The sequence below is a fragment of the Magnolia sinica genome, chromosome 16 (genome assembly GCF_029962835.1).
Source record: "Magnolia sinica isolate HGM2019 chromosome 16, MsV1, whole genome shotgun sequence".
Taxonomy (NCBI): Eukaryota; Viridiplantae; Streptophyta; class Magnoliopsida; order Magnoliales; family Magnoliaceae; genus Magnolia; species Magnolia sinica.
The window spans coordinates 35,312,591-35,331,072 of record NC_080588.1 but is presented as its reverse complement, the minus strand read 5'-3'; the positions used below and the strand labels follow the sequence as shown (position 1 = coordinate 35,331,072).

Sequence of the window (18,482 nt, the reverse complement as noted above, 5' to 3'; positions counted from 1 at the left end):
TTTATGCATATATTCTTAAACTGAAAGGAAAAAAAAAAAAAAAAGGAACATAGAAGAAACCAAAAAATATATGTAAAAGAAAACGCAAAACAAAGTGGAGTTGGTGGTCACGTCTTCTCCCACCATAAATGATAGTTGATGGGAATCAAGCAAGAAATCAAAATATGAATTTTCTAAGTACATTTTGAGATTCCTGCACCATGATTGGACGAGTGTGATGTGTGCAAAATTAGAGAGTGCATGTCCAATATTCAATAGTGCACAGGACCTTTCCCTAAAATCTAATGTTGTGTGGCAGGCACACAACCTTTTGCCCTATTTAACATTGCATTTTGGACGTCTGCCAAATCAGCAGCAAAAGGGATCACCGTTGTCTTCATACAACTTTTTTTCTCACTCGACTCGACTCAAAAAAGCTCGATTCGACTCGGTTCGAAGCTGAGTTCGAGCCGACTTGAGCTGATTTTTTGAGCTCGAAAATGAGTTCGAGCTGGCCCCAGCTCGACTCAACTTGGATCAAACACAGCTTGAAACGGACTCGGATCGAACCAGCCTGTTGCACTCCTGTATCGGACCGTAATGGGCCATAACAGCTGTAACTGTTACATGAATTATTTTTTTTCACAACAGGCATCACAGCTCCATATCGAGTAGGGTCCCACTGTTACCTTTATGTAACAGCCATTAAGTAACCGTCTTTTTAATACCATGGAGATGGACAAATTTTGATGAGAGGTCATTAACATCTTGCTGGTGTAGAGTTCCAATACCCGGGTACTAATATGCTCCCGATTCTTTTGTCTAAAACCCTTACCCATGCAATGCACCTAAACTGGATTCTTTTATTACACCGCTTTATAGAGGAGTGCATAAAAAAATACTAGATAACATGGTGATATAATTTAAGACTTGCAGCTCAAAGCACATGCAATTAAGCCATAGACAGTTAAGCAAAACTCCAGTCCACGAATGATCCATGAATACCATCGTTCTGGTAAAAGTTTGTGGGTTAAAGGATAAGTCATTAAGCATCTCTATAAATAAAAATCACTCTTCAATAGAATAAAGAATCTAAAGAATCGCAAAGGTGGAAAGGTAACGTGTCACATTTGATCCAGCTGTCAACAACCACGAGGAATGAGAAACAAAAGAGTAACCAGACAGGATAGGATGGCCTCCATTGCCCTATTTAGTAGCAGTATTGGTGCCAGCCATTGTTCAATGCAATTTGACAATTATTTCAAAAGTTGAAATACACTTTTCTGACCTGACATGACTTCCTTAATTCGAGTGATATCTATCCACGCCCTCTGCTCTCCCAGGTTCGACTGTATTACTATACAAAGTATACAGAACAAATGGAAGAAAATGCAACCAACAACAGAAACCAGAAGCTATTTTCTTTGTTTCCAATGGTTAAAAGGAATATGCCAAAAGACCTTACCCTATACATGTGATTCTGACCTACCTGTGCCAGCAGTAACTCTAATGAAGATACACACAAGCCTCTAATATATGATGAAAATGGATTTCATTTAAAAAGGGAAGTGGAATATGATTTGTATGGAGGCACTGCCACACACACATGAAATACAGAATGGATACAGCTCCACTAAAGTAGGAGCTATTTTCCTTCCCCCCCTCTTTTCCCTATATTTCTCAATTTCATTTCCCCTACGTCCTACAACTGCGAAGATAATGTACAGATTAGCTATTTGTTTACCTATAACCGTTGCCGGGTCCTCCTGCCACCATTGCTTTTCTGGCCACCACCACTAAGCCTCCGAGACCCACTGGTCCAATCTCCATCATCGTCGTCATCCTCTTCATCATCACCTGTTTCACGGATGGATTTCCCACCTCTTGAACTTCTGGGAGGCGGACGCTTCCTTTTGATATTAGCCGTATAGGCAGAGTAATCTATGGTGTCTTCCTTCAGAGATGCCTTGAAGTCCTACAAAATGCATAGCCAAGAATAGGCATTAATGCAATGTAGCAAAACAAACCCATTTTATTCTTTTCTTTATTTTTATTTCCAGGATTCATATTGAACTGTAATGTGTCTCACAACCCAAATTCCTTCATCCAGGAAATAAAGGGGTAAGAGAATACAGTGGGTACACTGTGTCTCACAACCCAAATTCCTTGTGAGGAGTGACTGATCCAGGAAATAAAGAGACGAGAATTACATAGAGACTAATTCAACCATCAGAAGACTGGCTTGAATGCTTAAAAACCCTAGTCAGATACAATGATGGTCCAAGTCGATGATTAAAAATCAGTTCGGTGTACCTATAAATCCCGCTCCCTCCCTCCCTCAGCAGCTTTCAATTCCAACAAGTGGGGCCTATGGCGAGGTAATTCAGACAGCTCATTGTTATATGATTATATCCCATTGAGGATCAACCATTCCCAAAGCGGTCATCCATGAGACGATCTAAACCTTTGGATTTGTAGCCGACAATTAGACAGTTGAAAAGAGAAGTACAGTGTTGATATTTGATGATCTGAGACCTTCCAACCTAAAATGAAATTTGGGAATTGTCCATCTAAGGGGGCCAGATCAAATCAACGGTTTGGACTACTCTATTTATGCATTCCAATGAATTGCACCATTTGATCAACAAAATATGTCAAGTTTAAACATTACACGTGAAATCTGGAAACAGGCACCGGACTCCTATGATAGTTTTGCATCATTTAAAAAAAATGGTGATCTTCAACGATGGGCACGGCATAGTTCTACGACAATCCAGACCATCCATATTGCTAACTCAAGCATGGATGGAGTATAACCGAAAAAATGCACTAAGAAGATAATAATAATAACCATCTGATTTTTTCCCATAGAATTTGGGGCACTCACTATTTTACTCTTAACCATCCTTTGATAGCCATTAATTGGGTGAATAGGATTGCTTGATCAATTTTAGAGATGTGCATGATCCACAATGGGACCCACAACTTGGATGACCTGGATAGTTCTACATTAGTGCCATGTGTGAGGATAAGTCACCACCATTTTCTACACTAGCATATGAGTCAAACCCATGATTTAACAACCGGTACTAGATCAGTTGGCGTGCATGTAAATTTATTATACTTTGGAGCTGTTTGTGGGCCCAGCGTGATTTGTCCATAGCATCTAAACTGTTCAATAGGTTGCCTCACCATGAAGAAAGACACTAAAAATCAGGTTGATGCAAAACTCAAGCAGAAAAAAACCTTAAGAAAAAATGTAAAAACATGGCCAAAAACTCCAAATTCATGTGGTGGGACCCACCTAAGATTTTGATTGGCCTTAGTTTTTGGACATCTTTCAATATGGTGGGGCACACCAAATGAAAAGGTTGGATGGCATATGCAAACCAGTGATGGGCTCCAAACACGTTATGATATTTTTCTATAGTGGTGCCTCTCACTGGGTCAGTCGGGGGGGGGGGGGGGGGGGCACCCAACGAAAGGTACAGATTTCAGACACATCATGGTGGGCTTCATGTAGCACCTTGTTATCTTTGTATGGACTGAGTCAGATGCTCCATGTATCAAATCCGAATCATTTGACTCAGATGATTCGCACTGAGATACTCGAGTCGATGATGATTGAGACTGATTCACAGTGGATACATGAGTAAAGGGGGTTATATGGTACCTCCCTACTCCCTAGTCCGAAAAAGGTACATGTCAATTGATACGTATCAATTTCAGACGACACTTCAAAACCTTGCCCCAACTACAAACAGATGAAAAACTCCGTTGATTATTCTGTTGACATATTTAGTCTTCAAAAGCTTTAACAACATGTCATTGACAACACGATTTGACTTTCTGAGCATCCAGTACCCAATTGATGGATATTCCTGAATCCTTATTTGGCATTCACTGGTGTTTAAGAAACAGTGTTAGCCCTCATAGAGACTTGAGCATAGTTTTAAAACTCGGGGACTACTCAAAACTCAGTAGAGTGAACTCAACTTCACAAGATTTCAAGCTAAGCCACTAGAAAACTTGCTCGTGAGCATCACTTGGTCCCGTATTGATAAGACTTGTTGACTAGGCCGGCTGACTCGGTTGACTCGACGCAACTGTGACTTGAATTAACTTGCCTGGTCAAAATATTATCATTTTCTTCTTTTTTTCCTTAGACAAGTTATAAAAGAGGCCCATGAATTTCAAACTGACGGAAAGAAGTATTAGTTTTGTTGTTTTATTGATAATTTGTAGAAGAGGGTGTTGTTTCTTCCCAACGTTTGTTTATTATGTCTCCACGATGTGGATACAATGGACCATTTATTTATTCATTGCCAATTTGCGCATTAGATATGGATAAGTTTCCGTTTCCAATTCTAGGTTTCGTGGTTCATGACAGACTCTATTGAGATGCTCCTGTCGGCTTGGCAGGGTAGAGTGGGGAAAGATGACAAGGTGGTGTGGAGTTTGGCAATTTTATTAATAATGTGGGGAAATAGTAGGTGCTTCCATAACAAAAGTGCGAGTGTCTTGGAAGTGTTTGGCAAGACTTAAAGTTAGATGTGGGGGATGAGTGTCCTGTTCCAAGGCCTTGAAAGTCGAGTCTTTAGTTTCTTTGGGCTGTAATGAGGTTGTATTAGAGATGTTTTGGGTTTTGTTTTGGGGGTGGTCCATTTATAGTTGCATCCTTTCTATTTAAAAAAATAAAAAATTCAGTTAATTTTCCAAAAAAAAAAAAAAAAAAACAAAAAAAACAAAAACAATGACAAAAACAAAAACAAAATCAAAAACAAAAACAAAACAAACCATGGATATTTTAAATATTTACTCGAACTATTTTCAATTTAATTATTAAATATTGGGTCAAGTAAAGACTTGGTTGAGTCTTTGAGTCAACCCAGCACCGAACAAGCCGAGTATTCAGCTTTTATACTAGTCACAAATTAAGTATATTCAATGATGAAAACTGAAGAACAGTTTGATGGCACTCCTAGGAAAATGGTTATGCAGGTTTGGATCAGAAGCCGGCAAGTTGTGGAGAGAAGTTCTTGCATCCAAATATGTGTCCAAGAAGGGGGTTGGGAGGTCAAGGTGTCAATGCATTATCGAGCCTTGGGCATTTGGAAAGCCATTAATTTAGTTGCTCCTTTGTTCAAGCTTGATGTGGCTCTCTCTCGGGAACGGGTCTTGCATATGTTTTTGGGTGGAATCTTGGTGTGTGGAGAAAAGGCCTCTAACGGTAGATTTTTCATCCCTGGCAAGATTTGAATATCTCAGTGGCTGATTGTTATTCTCATATAAGTGGGGGTGGTGTATGTTGCCTCCCTTGTCGAAGAGCTTTAATAGATGAGGAGGCGATAGACTTAGCATCAATTTTGGAAAGGCTCAACAATATTCATCCTTCTTCGACTCTTGAAGACCGCTTGATATGGAAGATATCACCTAATGGGAAATTTTCAGTTAAATCCTCCTACAAGATACTTAGGAGCATGGTGTGCCTTAAAGGCCGTTACGTAAAGGTAACGGTGACAACCGTAACACGTTATGGGGTCGTAACGGCCGTAACAGCCGTTATGAAAAAAAGACCCATAATTGCTGTTAACGGCACGTTACGTCCCCTATAAAAGCCATAATAACCCCGTAATGGTCTATTATGGGGCAGATATAATGTTTTCATACTTTTTAATCAACATTATGGGGCAGATACAGGTTTTTCAGGGTTTTGTTTAATAAATAAAAAATAAAAAAGAGAGACCGTAACGACCATTACGGTGCAGTAATAGCCGTTATGCCCCATATCGTAAAGGTAACGGTGGTGGCCGTTACGGCCACCGTTACCGTTACGAAACACCTTGCTTAGGAGGCATCGACTTCGAGTTCTTTAGAATTCTTCCATGCATTCTGGTTCTATAGGGTGCTCCCTAAGGTGGCATCCTTTGCTTGGCTAGTAAGTCGAAAATGAATCTTAACAATAGACAATCTTCAAAAGAGATTGATGGTTCTTCCTAACATGTCTATTGTGCATGAGCAATGCAAAATCGATAGATCACATCTTTATTCATTGCTCATTTGCCCAATGCAATGCCTCTTAAAGCAATGCTAATAATAATAAGAAAATTGAGATTTTGCATGAAAGCAAAGATATAGAAACTCACCTGGTATTTTTCAGTCATCTCTTTGTATGTGGTTGGCAAACTGATCGGAGTTCCGTTGATGTTAAAGGGAATGCTTTGCCTGGAGAGAGTCTCTCCTGACTTTAGAGGCTCGTTTGGAGAAAAAGCCTGTGACATACATGGAGATTTTCGTTAGAGAAAGTTACATAAACCTATCTGAACTATTAAGTTATCCAATCCAATGGTTTATGAAAGTTAAAAGGACTGCTTGAGGGATTGAAAAGGCATACCTGACAGCGTGCATCATTTAGGTTGTAGACAATTTTTAAGTGTCTCTTTAGCTTCAAAAGAAGTTGCAAAGCTATTGCAGCATGACAAGCATCCTGAATGGACAACACCGTTAATTAAGCAAGTAAACTGTAGTCCAGAAAATAAGTCATGCTAAGAAGAACTTTTGGCAGTTGGCCATATTAGAAACCAGAGCAGCCCTGAAAGATAAAAAGAACAACAACATTCCAAACTGGACAGGGCTAGCAGTGGAAAATACAATGATCTGGTAGAAAAGAAACCAGTAAACATGTAAAAATACTTTTGAACATAACTGGCTTCCAATTATTTCAGCAATAAGAAGACAAAGTCTGCTTAACAGAGAATGTGTCTGGGTCCACATAAGTTAGAAAGTACTATGATTGAGATTTCCAATTTTTCTAGCAGTAGATAAGTTTTAGAGGAAAAAAAAAGTTCCCTAACAACAATGTGGAGTGCACGCCCTTGCCTATGGAGCATTTACATAGGCTCTTGTACAGTGTAATCTCTGACTTGGTAAATGTACTCCTTTGCCAATAAATTTGTTGCTTATGAATAGGAGAGAGTATGCTGACATCAAATAGCCAGGACAAGGCAACAGAAATTATATATAAATAGGAGAGAGTAGATTAAATGGCCTCCTCAATGTTCACGAGAGCATATGCGTTAGTGCAATAGGGACCATTTGACCGAGCAGAATCAACATCACCTGAAATTTTTGCAGATCTTCTCTGGAAATGCCACAAGAATCAATTGAATTCATGGCATGCATCATTGCAACCTCTGTGTGATTGCTATCACAGATGCTGAGTGCTCCCATGTCCTGAACCACACCATTTTCTTGAGATATTTTTGTCGCATCCCCTTGCAAGGAGCGGGAACACAAGGCTTTCATTTCTGATTCAAGTGCACCAGCTCTAACTTGTATGATTCGATTTATTGTGTAGATCAAGTAAAGAGGCTCATCGGGTAACGTGAATGGAAGGGAAGCAAGAATTTCAGTGCAGTATCTGTAAAAGCAGAAGCAACTTTTATCTCAAATTCCCAACCAATAATAGAAAGAATTCTGAGACATGCATATAGGTACTTACACAAGGAAGGGAGTGAATGATTGGTTCGAGCTTCCTGAATCAAATTTGCGTACGACAGACGACATAAATTTGTTTCTTGAGACACGATTTCCCCGAATAAGCCTGTAGATTCGAGAAATCCCAAGCCTTGAATGAGCAAAAATGCTGCTATCAGATTTCCCTTTCACATTTCCAGGTACCTTATTTTGGTTGGATGATTCAACAGAAAAGCTAGCAAGGGATTGGATGAAACCAAATGACATCTGAAGGCCATCGCCCAATCGGCTTTCAAAGAAAGCAGGATACCTGCAAAATTTCCTTTCATCAGTTGAGATTAATAGACGATTGCATGTCAACAGCAAGGACAAAAAGTATACAGGGATTTGCATACTTCTCATTCATGTTCATTAGCAAGTGATGCGCCAACTTTGAATTGACCTCTTGCGGATCAGTTTCAAGAGCTATAAGGTATGGAACTGCTGTAATTGGGTGAACCAGACCTTGACGCAGTACAACTTCTACAATCTGCTCCAGAGGAGGTAAAAATAAATAGAATCATAATAAAAGAAAAAGAAAAAAAGAACTAAAGCACGTGGCATAAGATTTATAAGTCAACCAAGCAACCCATTGACATATTTGATAACATTTCCTCAAGGTGAATGCAATTTGGGTACCAGAACATCTCAGTAGCTGCATTGTTACCTTAAGGGCAGACTGGCGAACTTGGTCATTTGCATCTAGGCATCTTCCTAAGATGTTACTCCAATACAATTGAATTATTCCTCCACAGATGTTAGTGTCACCTGCACCGGCAGCAACAGGTACTCTCTGTCCAGTTTCTTCAGGATAATGGGTTACAGTATTACTGGCATGCTCAGTTTCCATTTGACTTTCCGTATCAAGAAGATATTCGTAAAGGTTTTGCAGTGATTGCATCTGTTAACAAGAAACTCAGAATAGGCATCAAAATAAAATACCACAAAAGAAGCAAAAAATAAAAAGAAAATACCACCTTAAGCCGAGCATCAGAACTAGAAGACAGAGTGGCCTCTAATATTTTTCCTATATCCTTTTCCAACATATACTCAGGCCTCGCTATTAAAACAAACCCGAGTGCCTACAGGAATGAAGAAGATAACATGAGAAGAGAATACTTGGATAGCAAATGCACATCTTTCGGGACCAAAAAGAATAGAAGGGTACCTGCAAAGATCGGACCTTTATGCTAAAATCTTCCTCACGAAGATAGTTTTTAAGCAAGGAGACACTCTTAAGAGCAGTTAAATTGTGGTTATCACAGGTGACCATCAACTCGTTGCCATAGCGGACAAGAAGTCCAAGACAAAAAAGGGACCGTCCCACTTGCTGAAAATTGAAAAGAAATGTCAGTCTGGGAGTTGCATTTCAATACAAAATGTAAATAAGTCAGTTTCATTCTTGCAATGAATGAATTCTAGCATCTTAGATCCATACAAACCAGTTCAATGCACGTATTCATATGCATGTACATGTGGAAATGTGGATTTACATTTGCCTGCAAACATTCAAACATCTTAGGTTCATGCAGAATCGGGGTAGAGAGAATCAGTGCTAGGAAACACCCAGGTCAACACCTGTTGGAGTTCCTGCTCTTATCTCATACCACCAGTGTTCAAAATATCAGTATTGCGTATGCAGATACATAGTGGTTATCACACGGGATATATCATTTGTATCAGGTAATTTATTGCACTTTTTGGGAAACATGGGAAAACATTGGGATAATGGTTGAATTTTTCAACGAAACTTCAGGGATTGTTAAAAAAACCTTATTACCTCAATACACACTTTTAAATCATAACATCTCAAAAAGGAAGTGCACATAATAGGTTTCCTTTGTATATGGTCCTAAGCTATACATCGTCTGACTGAACTAATGCAACTATATTCAAATTGAATGCATAAAATTTAGTGTATGTGATTATCATTTCATCAAACATTTCTAGATACTTCGAAATTAGTCTCAATTGACAGCTGGTTGAAGAGAAATTTTGAAAAAAAATAATATTTTAATTAAAAAATGAATTTTATTTTCCAAAAATTGATAATGACTTAACAAATTCGTAGATCAACCCTCATGCATGCTTGATTTCATGTTTGGAGTGCAACATTACAAGCAATTTGGGAGAAATTGGGGAAATTTTGAATTTTTTTCAATTTTCCTCAAATTGGACCACCCACACTCAAATTTCGAAATTAGAGTGTATGTGATGAGTATTTCATCCAATACTCTTAAATACTTCGAAATTAGTCTCAATTGACAGCTAGTTAAAGGAAATTTTCGAAAAAAAACTAGAGAACATGAAGAACAATGGATATCAAAATCAAAGATCCAACTCCATGATTTTTCATGCAAAACATGAAGAACTAATGGATTTGTAACATTTGACACTAATTTAACATAATTTTAACAAAAACGGGGATCGGAAATTGAAAACGCCCATCGGATCGAAAATGTGGGATATATCGGTACAACCTGTGCGTTTCATATCGCACAAGTGAGATACAAGAAGTATTGTGGGATATATCGGCCTACATCGTCGATATTTAAAACATTGCATACCGCTATGATGTAATCCCAAGCATAACAAACCTAGATCAACCCTAGGTATTAGATATTCGGATCTAATACCACTGTTAATTTGTGCACTTTGTGGAAACACATTCAACGAAGATAGAACAATTGAATAAACAATAACCAATAAAGCAATCACACAAAACACAAGATATTTTACGCGGAAAACCCTTGCAGGAAAAAAACAACGGCACAAAGCGACATTGATCCACTATGAATAATCAAAAGCCTTAGAGTTTATACCACTCGCCTTCTTCGAATACAGGATCACCTGATCTTCCCTTGCGATGAGCACCTAGGAAAAACCTTAGCCCTTGAGAAAATCCATTCCCGAGCCCTTACAAGTATTTAGAACCGTCTCACCTCGCAAAACCCTTGCCCTTAGAGAGAAAACACTCATATTCACCAAGCCCTAAACGAAAACATACTTAAATACCCCAATTTGCGCTAATCTACATAACCTGTCGGTTAGACCGAATCAAACCGACTCGCTCTTTGATCGAATCGAAAACTTGCAAATCTTCACAGCGTGCAAACTAAGATTCACCCGCTAATTCGGTTGGAAAGATATGATATTGGTCAAACTAACGGTGGCCATCTCTACACTCTTAGATTGGCAGAATCCAAGGCATCCCGCACAACAATATCCACCTTGACTTGCATTTTGCCAAGTCACTCTGAATCTCTTGTGCAACCTTTACCTTGAGTGGAGACCGCTTCTTGCATTCTCCACCTGGAACGCAGCTTGATCCACACCCTTGTGTAAGGGTGCCCAATCCCATCAATGGCTTGAGAGATTAATCAAGCCAAGTAATGCTTGAACTTCTCTGTGGTCACCGACTTCGTCAACATGTCCATGGCATTCTCATCCGTGAGAATCTTTTGAAACAAAATCTCTCCTGAAGTAATGAGTTCCAATATCTTGCGGAACCCCGCGTCGATGTGCTTGGTTCTCGCATGATACACCGGATTCATCGCTAGATGGATATCACTCTGACTATTACAATGCAACCAAATCGCCTCCTGCTTCATACCGAGTTCTCCTGTCAAACCTTTTAACCATAAAGCATTCTTTGTCGCAGCTATATATTCCGCCTCGATTATAGACAACGCTATCGTAGAATGTAACGTAGATCACTAACATATCGATTCGCCTACTAATGTGAAAACATATCCTATAGTGGAACTCCCATTGTCTAGATCACCTGCCTAATCCAAATCCATGTAGCCTATAACTCCACCCGAAGCTCCATGTCCTCCGAATATGATTCCAGTGTCAACTATGCTCCTGAGATAACTTAGAATCCATGAATTCACTTAACAACACTCCAATGCTCATTTCCTAAATTCTCCATATATTGGTTAACCACACTAACTGCTTCTGAGATATTCGGACTCGTGCAAACCATTACATACATGAGACTCCCTAATGAACTTGCGTACGACACTCGTGACGTATTTGAAATCTTTTCTTTTGTACTTGGACACGACCTGGCTAACAACTTAAAGTGACCTGCAAGAGGTGTGCTAACTAGCTTAACACCTTCCATGTGGAACCTCTTTAGCACCTTTTGTGCATATACCCTTTGAGACAGCCCTAACTTCTCAGACTCTTGTCTCTGTGAATCTCTATGCCTAGGATCTTCTTCACAGGGCTCAAATCCTTCATGTTAAACTCCTTGCTTAATAGAGACTTAAGCAAGAATATCTCACTTTGATCCTTTCCAACCCACTTGCACCCTATATCTTCTAACCTTTTGGAAGTTCCACCAACTCCCATGTCTGATTACTATGTAGAGATTTCATCTCCTCCGCAATGGCTACATCCACTTGTCGCCACCATTTCCAGATTTTGCCTCTTGAAAGGTGGAGGGATCTCCATTACTTGTGAACAATGCTAAAGAAACCATGTCTTCGAACCCATATCGAACCGAAGCTCTAATGGTTCTTCTCTCTCTATTCGTGGCTATACTCTCCTGCTGATTGTTTCGGTCAATTTCTTGCTCTTGCTGAATTTCACCATCAGTAACAGACTCAACTAGCTCCACCCTACACCGACAATTTCTCCGCCTCACCAAGTTTTTTCGACTTCTCTGCAATGTTCTTGTTGGCTTGTAACATTGATGCCTCATCAAAGATGACATCTTTGCTAATGAGCACCTTCTATGAAACTGAATCCCAAAACTTGTAGCCCTTAACACCTTTCTCATACCCGATGAAGATGCCCTTCCTAGATTTGGGATCCAACTTCGTCCTTTGTCCACTTTGCACATGGACGTATGCTAGACACCCAAAGATCCTCACTCCTAAGTAATCGATGTCTTTGCATGTCCAAACTTCCTTTGCAACCTTGAAGTCAAGCGCTGTAAATAGTGATCGATTTACAAAATAGCTTCCCATGTTAACCGCTTTTGCCCAGAAGCTTTTAGGCAGCCCCGCATGCAACCGCATACTTCTCACCCTCTCAAATAGAGTTATGTTCATCCTCTTTGCCATCCCGTTCTGATGTGGGGTCCCTGGAGTTGAGAAGTGCCTTGTGATGCCCCGTTCCTTGCAGAATTCCATTAATCCCGCCTCTCTGCACTCCGTACCATTATCTGACCTGAGACACTTAACCTATCTCCCAGTTTGCTTCCCTACTTCCGCCTTCCATTCCTTGAACTTGGCGAATACCTCAAGCTTTAAGAAGTAGACCCAAACCTTCCTCAAGTAATCGTTTATGAAGCTCACGAAGTATCTTGCTCCTCCCTTAGACGGTACTGTCACTGGGCCTCAAACATCGGAATGTATATAATCAAGCACCCCACTGCTAGTATGTGTAGTAGTCTTGAACCTTACCCTACACTGCTTCCCATAGATGCAATACTTACAAAAATCCACATTGCATGCCTTAACTCCCTTCAACACTATACATTTATGGAGTTCTTATAGAGAATGTTAGTGTATAGTAGTGGTCCTTGACCCTTTTAGTGTAAGTGCATTTGCACACTTTCCTCTTCTCCTGCGGTGTACTATTTGCTCTATTATAATAAAATATTGTGTGTTAGGGCAAGCAAGCCTAACACAACATCTTTCCCAAACTCTCCTCCTCTCTCAATCTTCTCCTCTTTTCTTCACATTATAATCATCAAACTATTCTCCATTTGGTATCAGAGCATACATCTAGGCATTCCGCATCCAACAGATTGAGAGGCGACACGTCACCTTGCTGACGTCAGCAGCCGTACGGCTGACGTCAGCGTTGTCCAAACGCATGGACTCCGTTTGAGCTAAAAGTTTAGGGGTTTGATAGATCTTGATTTTAAAAGATTTGTCATGATTTTTTCAGAATTTTTTGGACTTCCTTTCATGGTATTTTAGGCGAAATAGAGAAATTCGAAAATCGAGCCCATCTTCCATTTTTCTTTGATCTACCTTTGGTGACCTTTAATAACACTGCCAGATGTGGTGAACGTGCACTCGTTCATATCTAAAACCCCCAAGGTTATTAAAATTTTCTTCAGATCTAGGACACACCTGACATCACCTAGAGTCTGTATGATTCCATCAAACATCCTTACTCTAATCGTCCCTATTCTGATGGCCTTGCATGCTGCGTCAGTCCCTATCAGAATACTTCCACTATCATAGGACTTGTAGGAATCAAACCAAGTCCTATCCAGGCACATACGATACTAACATCCTGAATTGAATATCCATGTATCAAATGGATGACTCGTACCTGAAGAGACCGAGAGATCTCCTTCTGAGCTCTTTTCCACTACGCTAGCCGATTCACCAATGTTTCTTTTACCCATGTTTTCTAGGTCATCCTTTTGTTTTTAGCAGTCTCTCTTAAAGTACCCCTTTATGCCACAATAGAAGCATCTATCTTTAGCCTTTGATTTCGATCTAGACTTTTTCTTCACGTTAGACCAAGATCGCTCCACGGATCTCCCACGTCCTTGAACCCTTTTGCAACTAACCCTTTTGCCTAATAGTCTTCATCGCCTGATTCCTTCCTCATCTCATTGGAAACGAGAGCCATAATGATTTCTTCCAGCTTCAATGTATTCTTCCCATCCAGCAGAGTAGTGACGAGATGGTCGTATGATGTGGGGAGTGATGCTAGAAGTATCACCACTTTGTCTTCAACCTCGATCGTCACTTCGAGCCTTAACAACTTACTACACACCTTCGTAAACGAGTGCATGTGCTCTAGGAGATCGGATCCTTCCTTCATCCGTAGCCTGAAAAGTTGTTTCTTCACAAACTTATTAGTGAGGGACTTCGCCATGCATAAATCTTCTAGTTTCTTTTACATCTCTAATGGAGATTCCTCATCGAGAATGTTAAACATGACTTCATCCGATAGACATAAATGGATGGTACGCATAACCTTCTCCCCGAGTTCACTCAAGTAATCATCCGACATCTTCTCCGGTTTAGTGATGCAGGACATCTAATCACTTGTTTTAAAAGCTTGAATTGATAGAGCATGGTGAATCAATCCCTTTATCTCATAGCCCATGCCCCACATTCCACTGGTTAGGTCCTCCGCTAAACCCCCCTCGTGGGCCCCACATCACATGGGTTCTGCCTCACACGGGCCACCCAGCCCGAGCGCGCCCCTGCATCCCACAAGCCACCCTACTCGAGCCCAGTGTGAAAATGCCCCTGCATTAATCACCTCGCTGAGGAGTCTCGAACACAAGACCACCCGCTCTGATACCACTTTAATGTAGGACAACTAACCACTTGCTCTAAAAGCTCAACTGATAGAGCATGGCGAATCAATCCCTTTATCTCATAGCCTAGGCCCCACATCCCATCGGTTAGGTCCTCAACCGAACCCCCCTCATGGGCCCTACATCACAGGGTTCCACCCATGGTGTTCCGTATCTGTTACGATACACCCGTAAAGGCCGATACGTATAGGTAACGGCCATGACCGTTACGCGATACGGGGGTGAAAAAGGGCAGTTAATTTTTTGAGACCAAATCAACCGTTACGGTGGTCGTAAAGGCTGTTATAGGGCATAACGACCGTTACTCATGTGACGGTCGAAAAAAGATCACTTTTTTTTTTCTATTTAAATTCATTTTTCTCCTCTTTTTCACTTTTCTCATTCCAAAAACTCTCCTATATCATTTTACAACAAATTTCAACCACTCTTAATATAGCTTTTAAGATTAAAATTGTGGATTGAAGTGATTTGAGTGAATAGATTCTCTTTTCTGAAAAAGCTGTATTTATGCCTTTTTCTGATTTCTAGTTCTAAGGCTTGATTGTGATATGTAAACATTAGAGATGTAATCATATTAAATAATTCACTAGACAATCCAATACAACACTTTCACTAAAGAGTGGACCGTTACACTACCATAAACATGTTCAAAACAAAAAATGAATACATATTTGAAATATTTACATTATTATTGATTTTCTAGATATTTTTTCAAAATTTTTTGGGCAAAAGAAAATTTTCAAACGTTACGGGGGTCGTAACGGTCGTTATGCCCCCTTATCAGCCGTTATGGCCAATACCAGTATCGGTAATGGTGGTGACCGTGACGGCCACCGTTACCAATACGGAATACCTTGGTTCTGCCTCACACGAGCAAATTGCCTCACACAAGACAGCCACCTTGAGTGTGCCCCTGCATCCCATAGCCCACCCCACTCGAGCCTAGTGTGAAAATGCCCCTGCATTATTTTAGTCTCCAACAATGCTTTGCTTAACCCTTGTGATACTCAAATATCCTTAACCTTCCACTGCCACAAACTAAAATTATTCTTCCCATTGAATTTCTGTATATTGAACTTCGACCCTGATATCTTCGCTAAATTCTTGAACGTCATTAAACCTGACGCTTTGATACCACTTTGTTGGAGTTCCTACTCTTATCTTACACCACTATATGTAATCCCAAGCCACCACAAACCCAGATCAACCTTAGGTATTAGAAATTCGGATTTAATACCATCGTTAATCTGTGCGCTTTGTGGAAGCACACTCAACGGAGATAGAATAATCGAATAAACAATAACCAATAAAGCAATCACACAAAGCACAAGATATTTTATGCGGAAAACCCTTGTGGGAAAAAAACCACAGCATAAAGCAACAGAGATCCACTATAATAAGATAGCCTTAAGAGTTTACTCTACTCACCTTCTGACCTCACAAAACCCTTGCCCTTTGAGAGAAAACACTCATATTCACCAAGCCCTAATCGAAAACGAACTTAAATATCCTAATTTGAGCTAATCTATGTAACCCGTCGGTGGGACTGAAACAAACCAACTCCCACTCTTCGGTCAAATCGAAAATGTGCAAATCTTCATGGCGTGCAAACTGAGATTCACCCACTAATTTGGTTGGACCGATGTGATACCGGTCGAACCGACAGTGGCCTTCTCTGCACCTTCAGATTGGCAGAATCCAAGGCATCCCGCACAACAACACTGATCAATACAAGATACATGTCCATGACATAGAAAAGAACCACCATGGTGTGTGAATTTAAGATGCAAAAATAGACACATTCTCATTGGTGCCAAAGTTGGGTCAAGAAAAGTATTAATTCATTGTTTAACAAGAATTTACCGAAACTAAAAACCATCCATTCATTGAATGAATTATCAAAATCCACAATCAATTACAGAGTTGTATAGTTGGATCCAATGTAGGCCTGGTAACAAGCAGGCATAGGGCTAGTTCAAGCTCTTGAACTGGTCAGGCCAAACCAACTGGGCTGGGCATCTAGGCCTGTCCAAAATATTGATTTTGCCTAGCTCATGCCCAACCGATTGATATGCCTAATCTCTTGGTGCAACTAATAGATACGAGCCATATCATCCCCATGAGAAAATGTCCTCTGAACCTTATCACATACTTCTTTGCCTATTTTGAGGAGCATCAAACAACAACTAATACTGGATCCATAGAATGGAGAATCTAGGACATAACCACTAGATTGTCGCTTTCCCAATCATCATGGTATTGGTCATTTACGGCCAATGCTTTATTACCCATAATATACCCCAACTCTCTTGTTACCAACAAACATCTTGGAAAATTGAGACCATTCAAGGTAGTTGCAGTCATTGAGTCTAATAATGGTGACCATTAACGTTGGATGGTGATTTGGTTGTGGGCCCATAACTTCCCTGTATATATTTATATATATTTTTTTTCGTTTCAACTCATATGATCTCCCCAAAAGAAACACAAACTTGAACTAACAACGTGACAAATTAAAAAAATTAACTATTGCATTTACTCAAGTAACATACCAGCTAACCCGACAAGCTGCATGTTACTATAGCATAGTACTATAGTGGTAGTGCAGCATGTACCTATAGTACTATAGCATATCACTAATAGCAGTACTGTATTGTAGCATTTCATTGTAGCACTCTACAAGATCTGATTCTTGATGAATGATGGAAACAAAAGGAAAAAGAGTAGAAAGAAGGTGAGGGTAGAAAGGAAAATTAAGGATGGAAAGAAAGAGAGGGAAAAGAAAAGGAACAAAAGGGAAAGAAAGGAGGTAGGATAGTTGTATGAAGCGTGAAGTGATACAACAATGGGCTTGGGTGTGAGAGCTAGGAAGCATTTGTTTCAAAATTTATAAATTAGTTACAAAGCAGAAGTGAGAGCATGAGTTTGAAGCGTGATTCAAAGAGAGAGCAACACCCAGTTGAAGGATCAGGCAACTAAAGGAGGGAGGCCGTGGGGATCCTAAAGCTCTGATATCATGCAATAAACCACATCATGGGATTTTAATGCTTTGAAATAATGCAATAATTGAGTTGTACACGAGTCGAGTTAGCACGGTCAGCTCGCTCAACTCAACTCGGAAAAGCTCAACTCGCCTCGGCTTGAAACTGGATTTAGACAGAGTCGAGCTGGTTTTTGGAGCTTGAAAAAATTTCGAGCTGAGTTTGAGCTTGCTCGAGCTCGACTCGACTTGAACCCTAAGTCAAATCTGCTCGGTGACTCAGTCATTTTGATTTTGATGCTGCTCGCCGAGTGTTTGATGAAATGCCTACATAGCGCTCTTACTAATTTGCATTCAAAGTGTAGGAGATTGAAGATGCAATTTGTGTTTGAGAAAACGTCGCATAGGCTTGAACTCGCCTCGAGCTGGCCCAAGCTGCTGATCGAACCAAGCTGAGTTGGACAGTTAGGTTTGAGGACTGAGCCGAGTTCAAGCTGGGGTTGGCTACTGGCTGAACCGAGCCGGGCTGTGCCAAGCTCGACTCGTGTACAACTCTATGCAATAAATCACATGGCAGAGAAGAAAGAAGAGAAGGCGAAGAAATGAGAACTTTGGAGAAAGGATTGTGTAGAGAATAACCTCTCCTTGCACACCCTAATGATATTTTATTAACCCTAATGAAGATAAAGGAATGGTGTACTG

The 18,482-nt window shown here is 40.2% G+C and overlaps 1 protein-coding gene across 3 annotated transcripts in view; it reads right to left on the bottom strand.

Annotated features, from left to right (window-relative positions):
- Window positions 1-1,019: 1,019 nt before the first annotated feature.
- LOC131229004 (sister chromatid cohesion protein SCC2) overlaps window positions 1,020-18,482 on the bottom strand; it is a 103,363-nt gene continuing 85,900 nt past the window's right edge. For 2 of the 3 annotated variants that reach the window (XM_058224856.1, XM_058224857.1), the window contains exons 20-28: window positions 8,663-8,824; window positions 8,472-8,576; window positions 8,162-8,395; window positions 7,851-7,984; window positions 7,481-7,765; window positions 7,099-7,399; window positions 6,374-6,466; window positions 6,126-6,251; window positions 1,020-1,954 (exon numbers count right to left, since the gene is read on the bottom strand). In XM_058224856.1, coding sequence (XP_058080839.1) covers window positions 1,724-1,954; window positions 6,126-6,251; window positions 6,374-6,466; window positions 7,099-7,399; window positions 7,481-7,765; window positions 7,851-7,984; window positions 8,162-8,395; window positions 8,472-8,576; window positions 8,663-8,824 — 1,671 coding nt within the window. In that variant the 3' untranslated portion in view covers window positions 1,020-1,723. Of the gene's footprint in view, window positions 1,955-6,125; window positions 6,252-6,373; window positions 6,467-7,098; window positions 7,400-7,480; window positions 7,766-7,850; window positions 7,985-8,161; window positions 8,396-8,471; window positions 8,577-8,662; window positions 8,825-18,482 lie in introns of those variants that run through there. The other variant, XM_058224858.1, reaches the window with a different exon arrangement.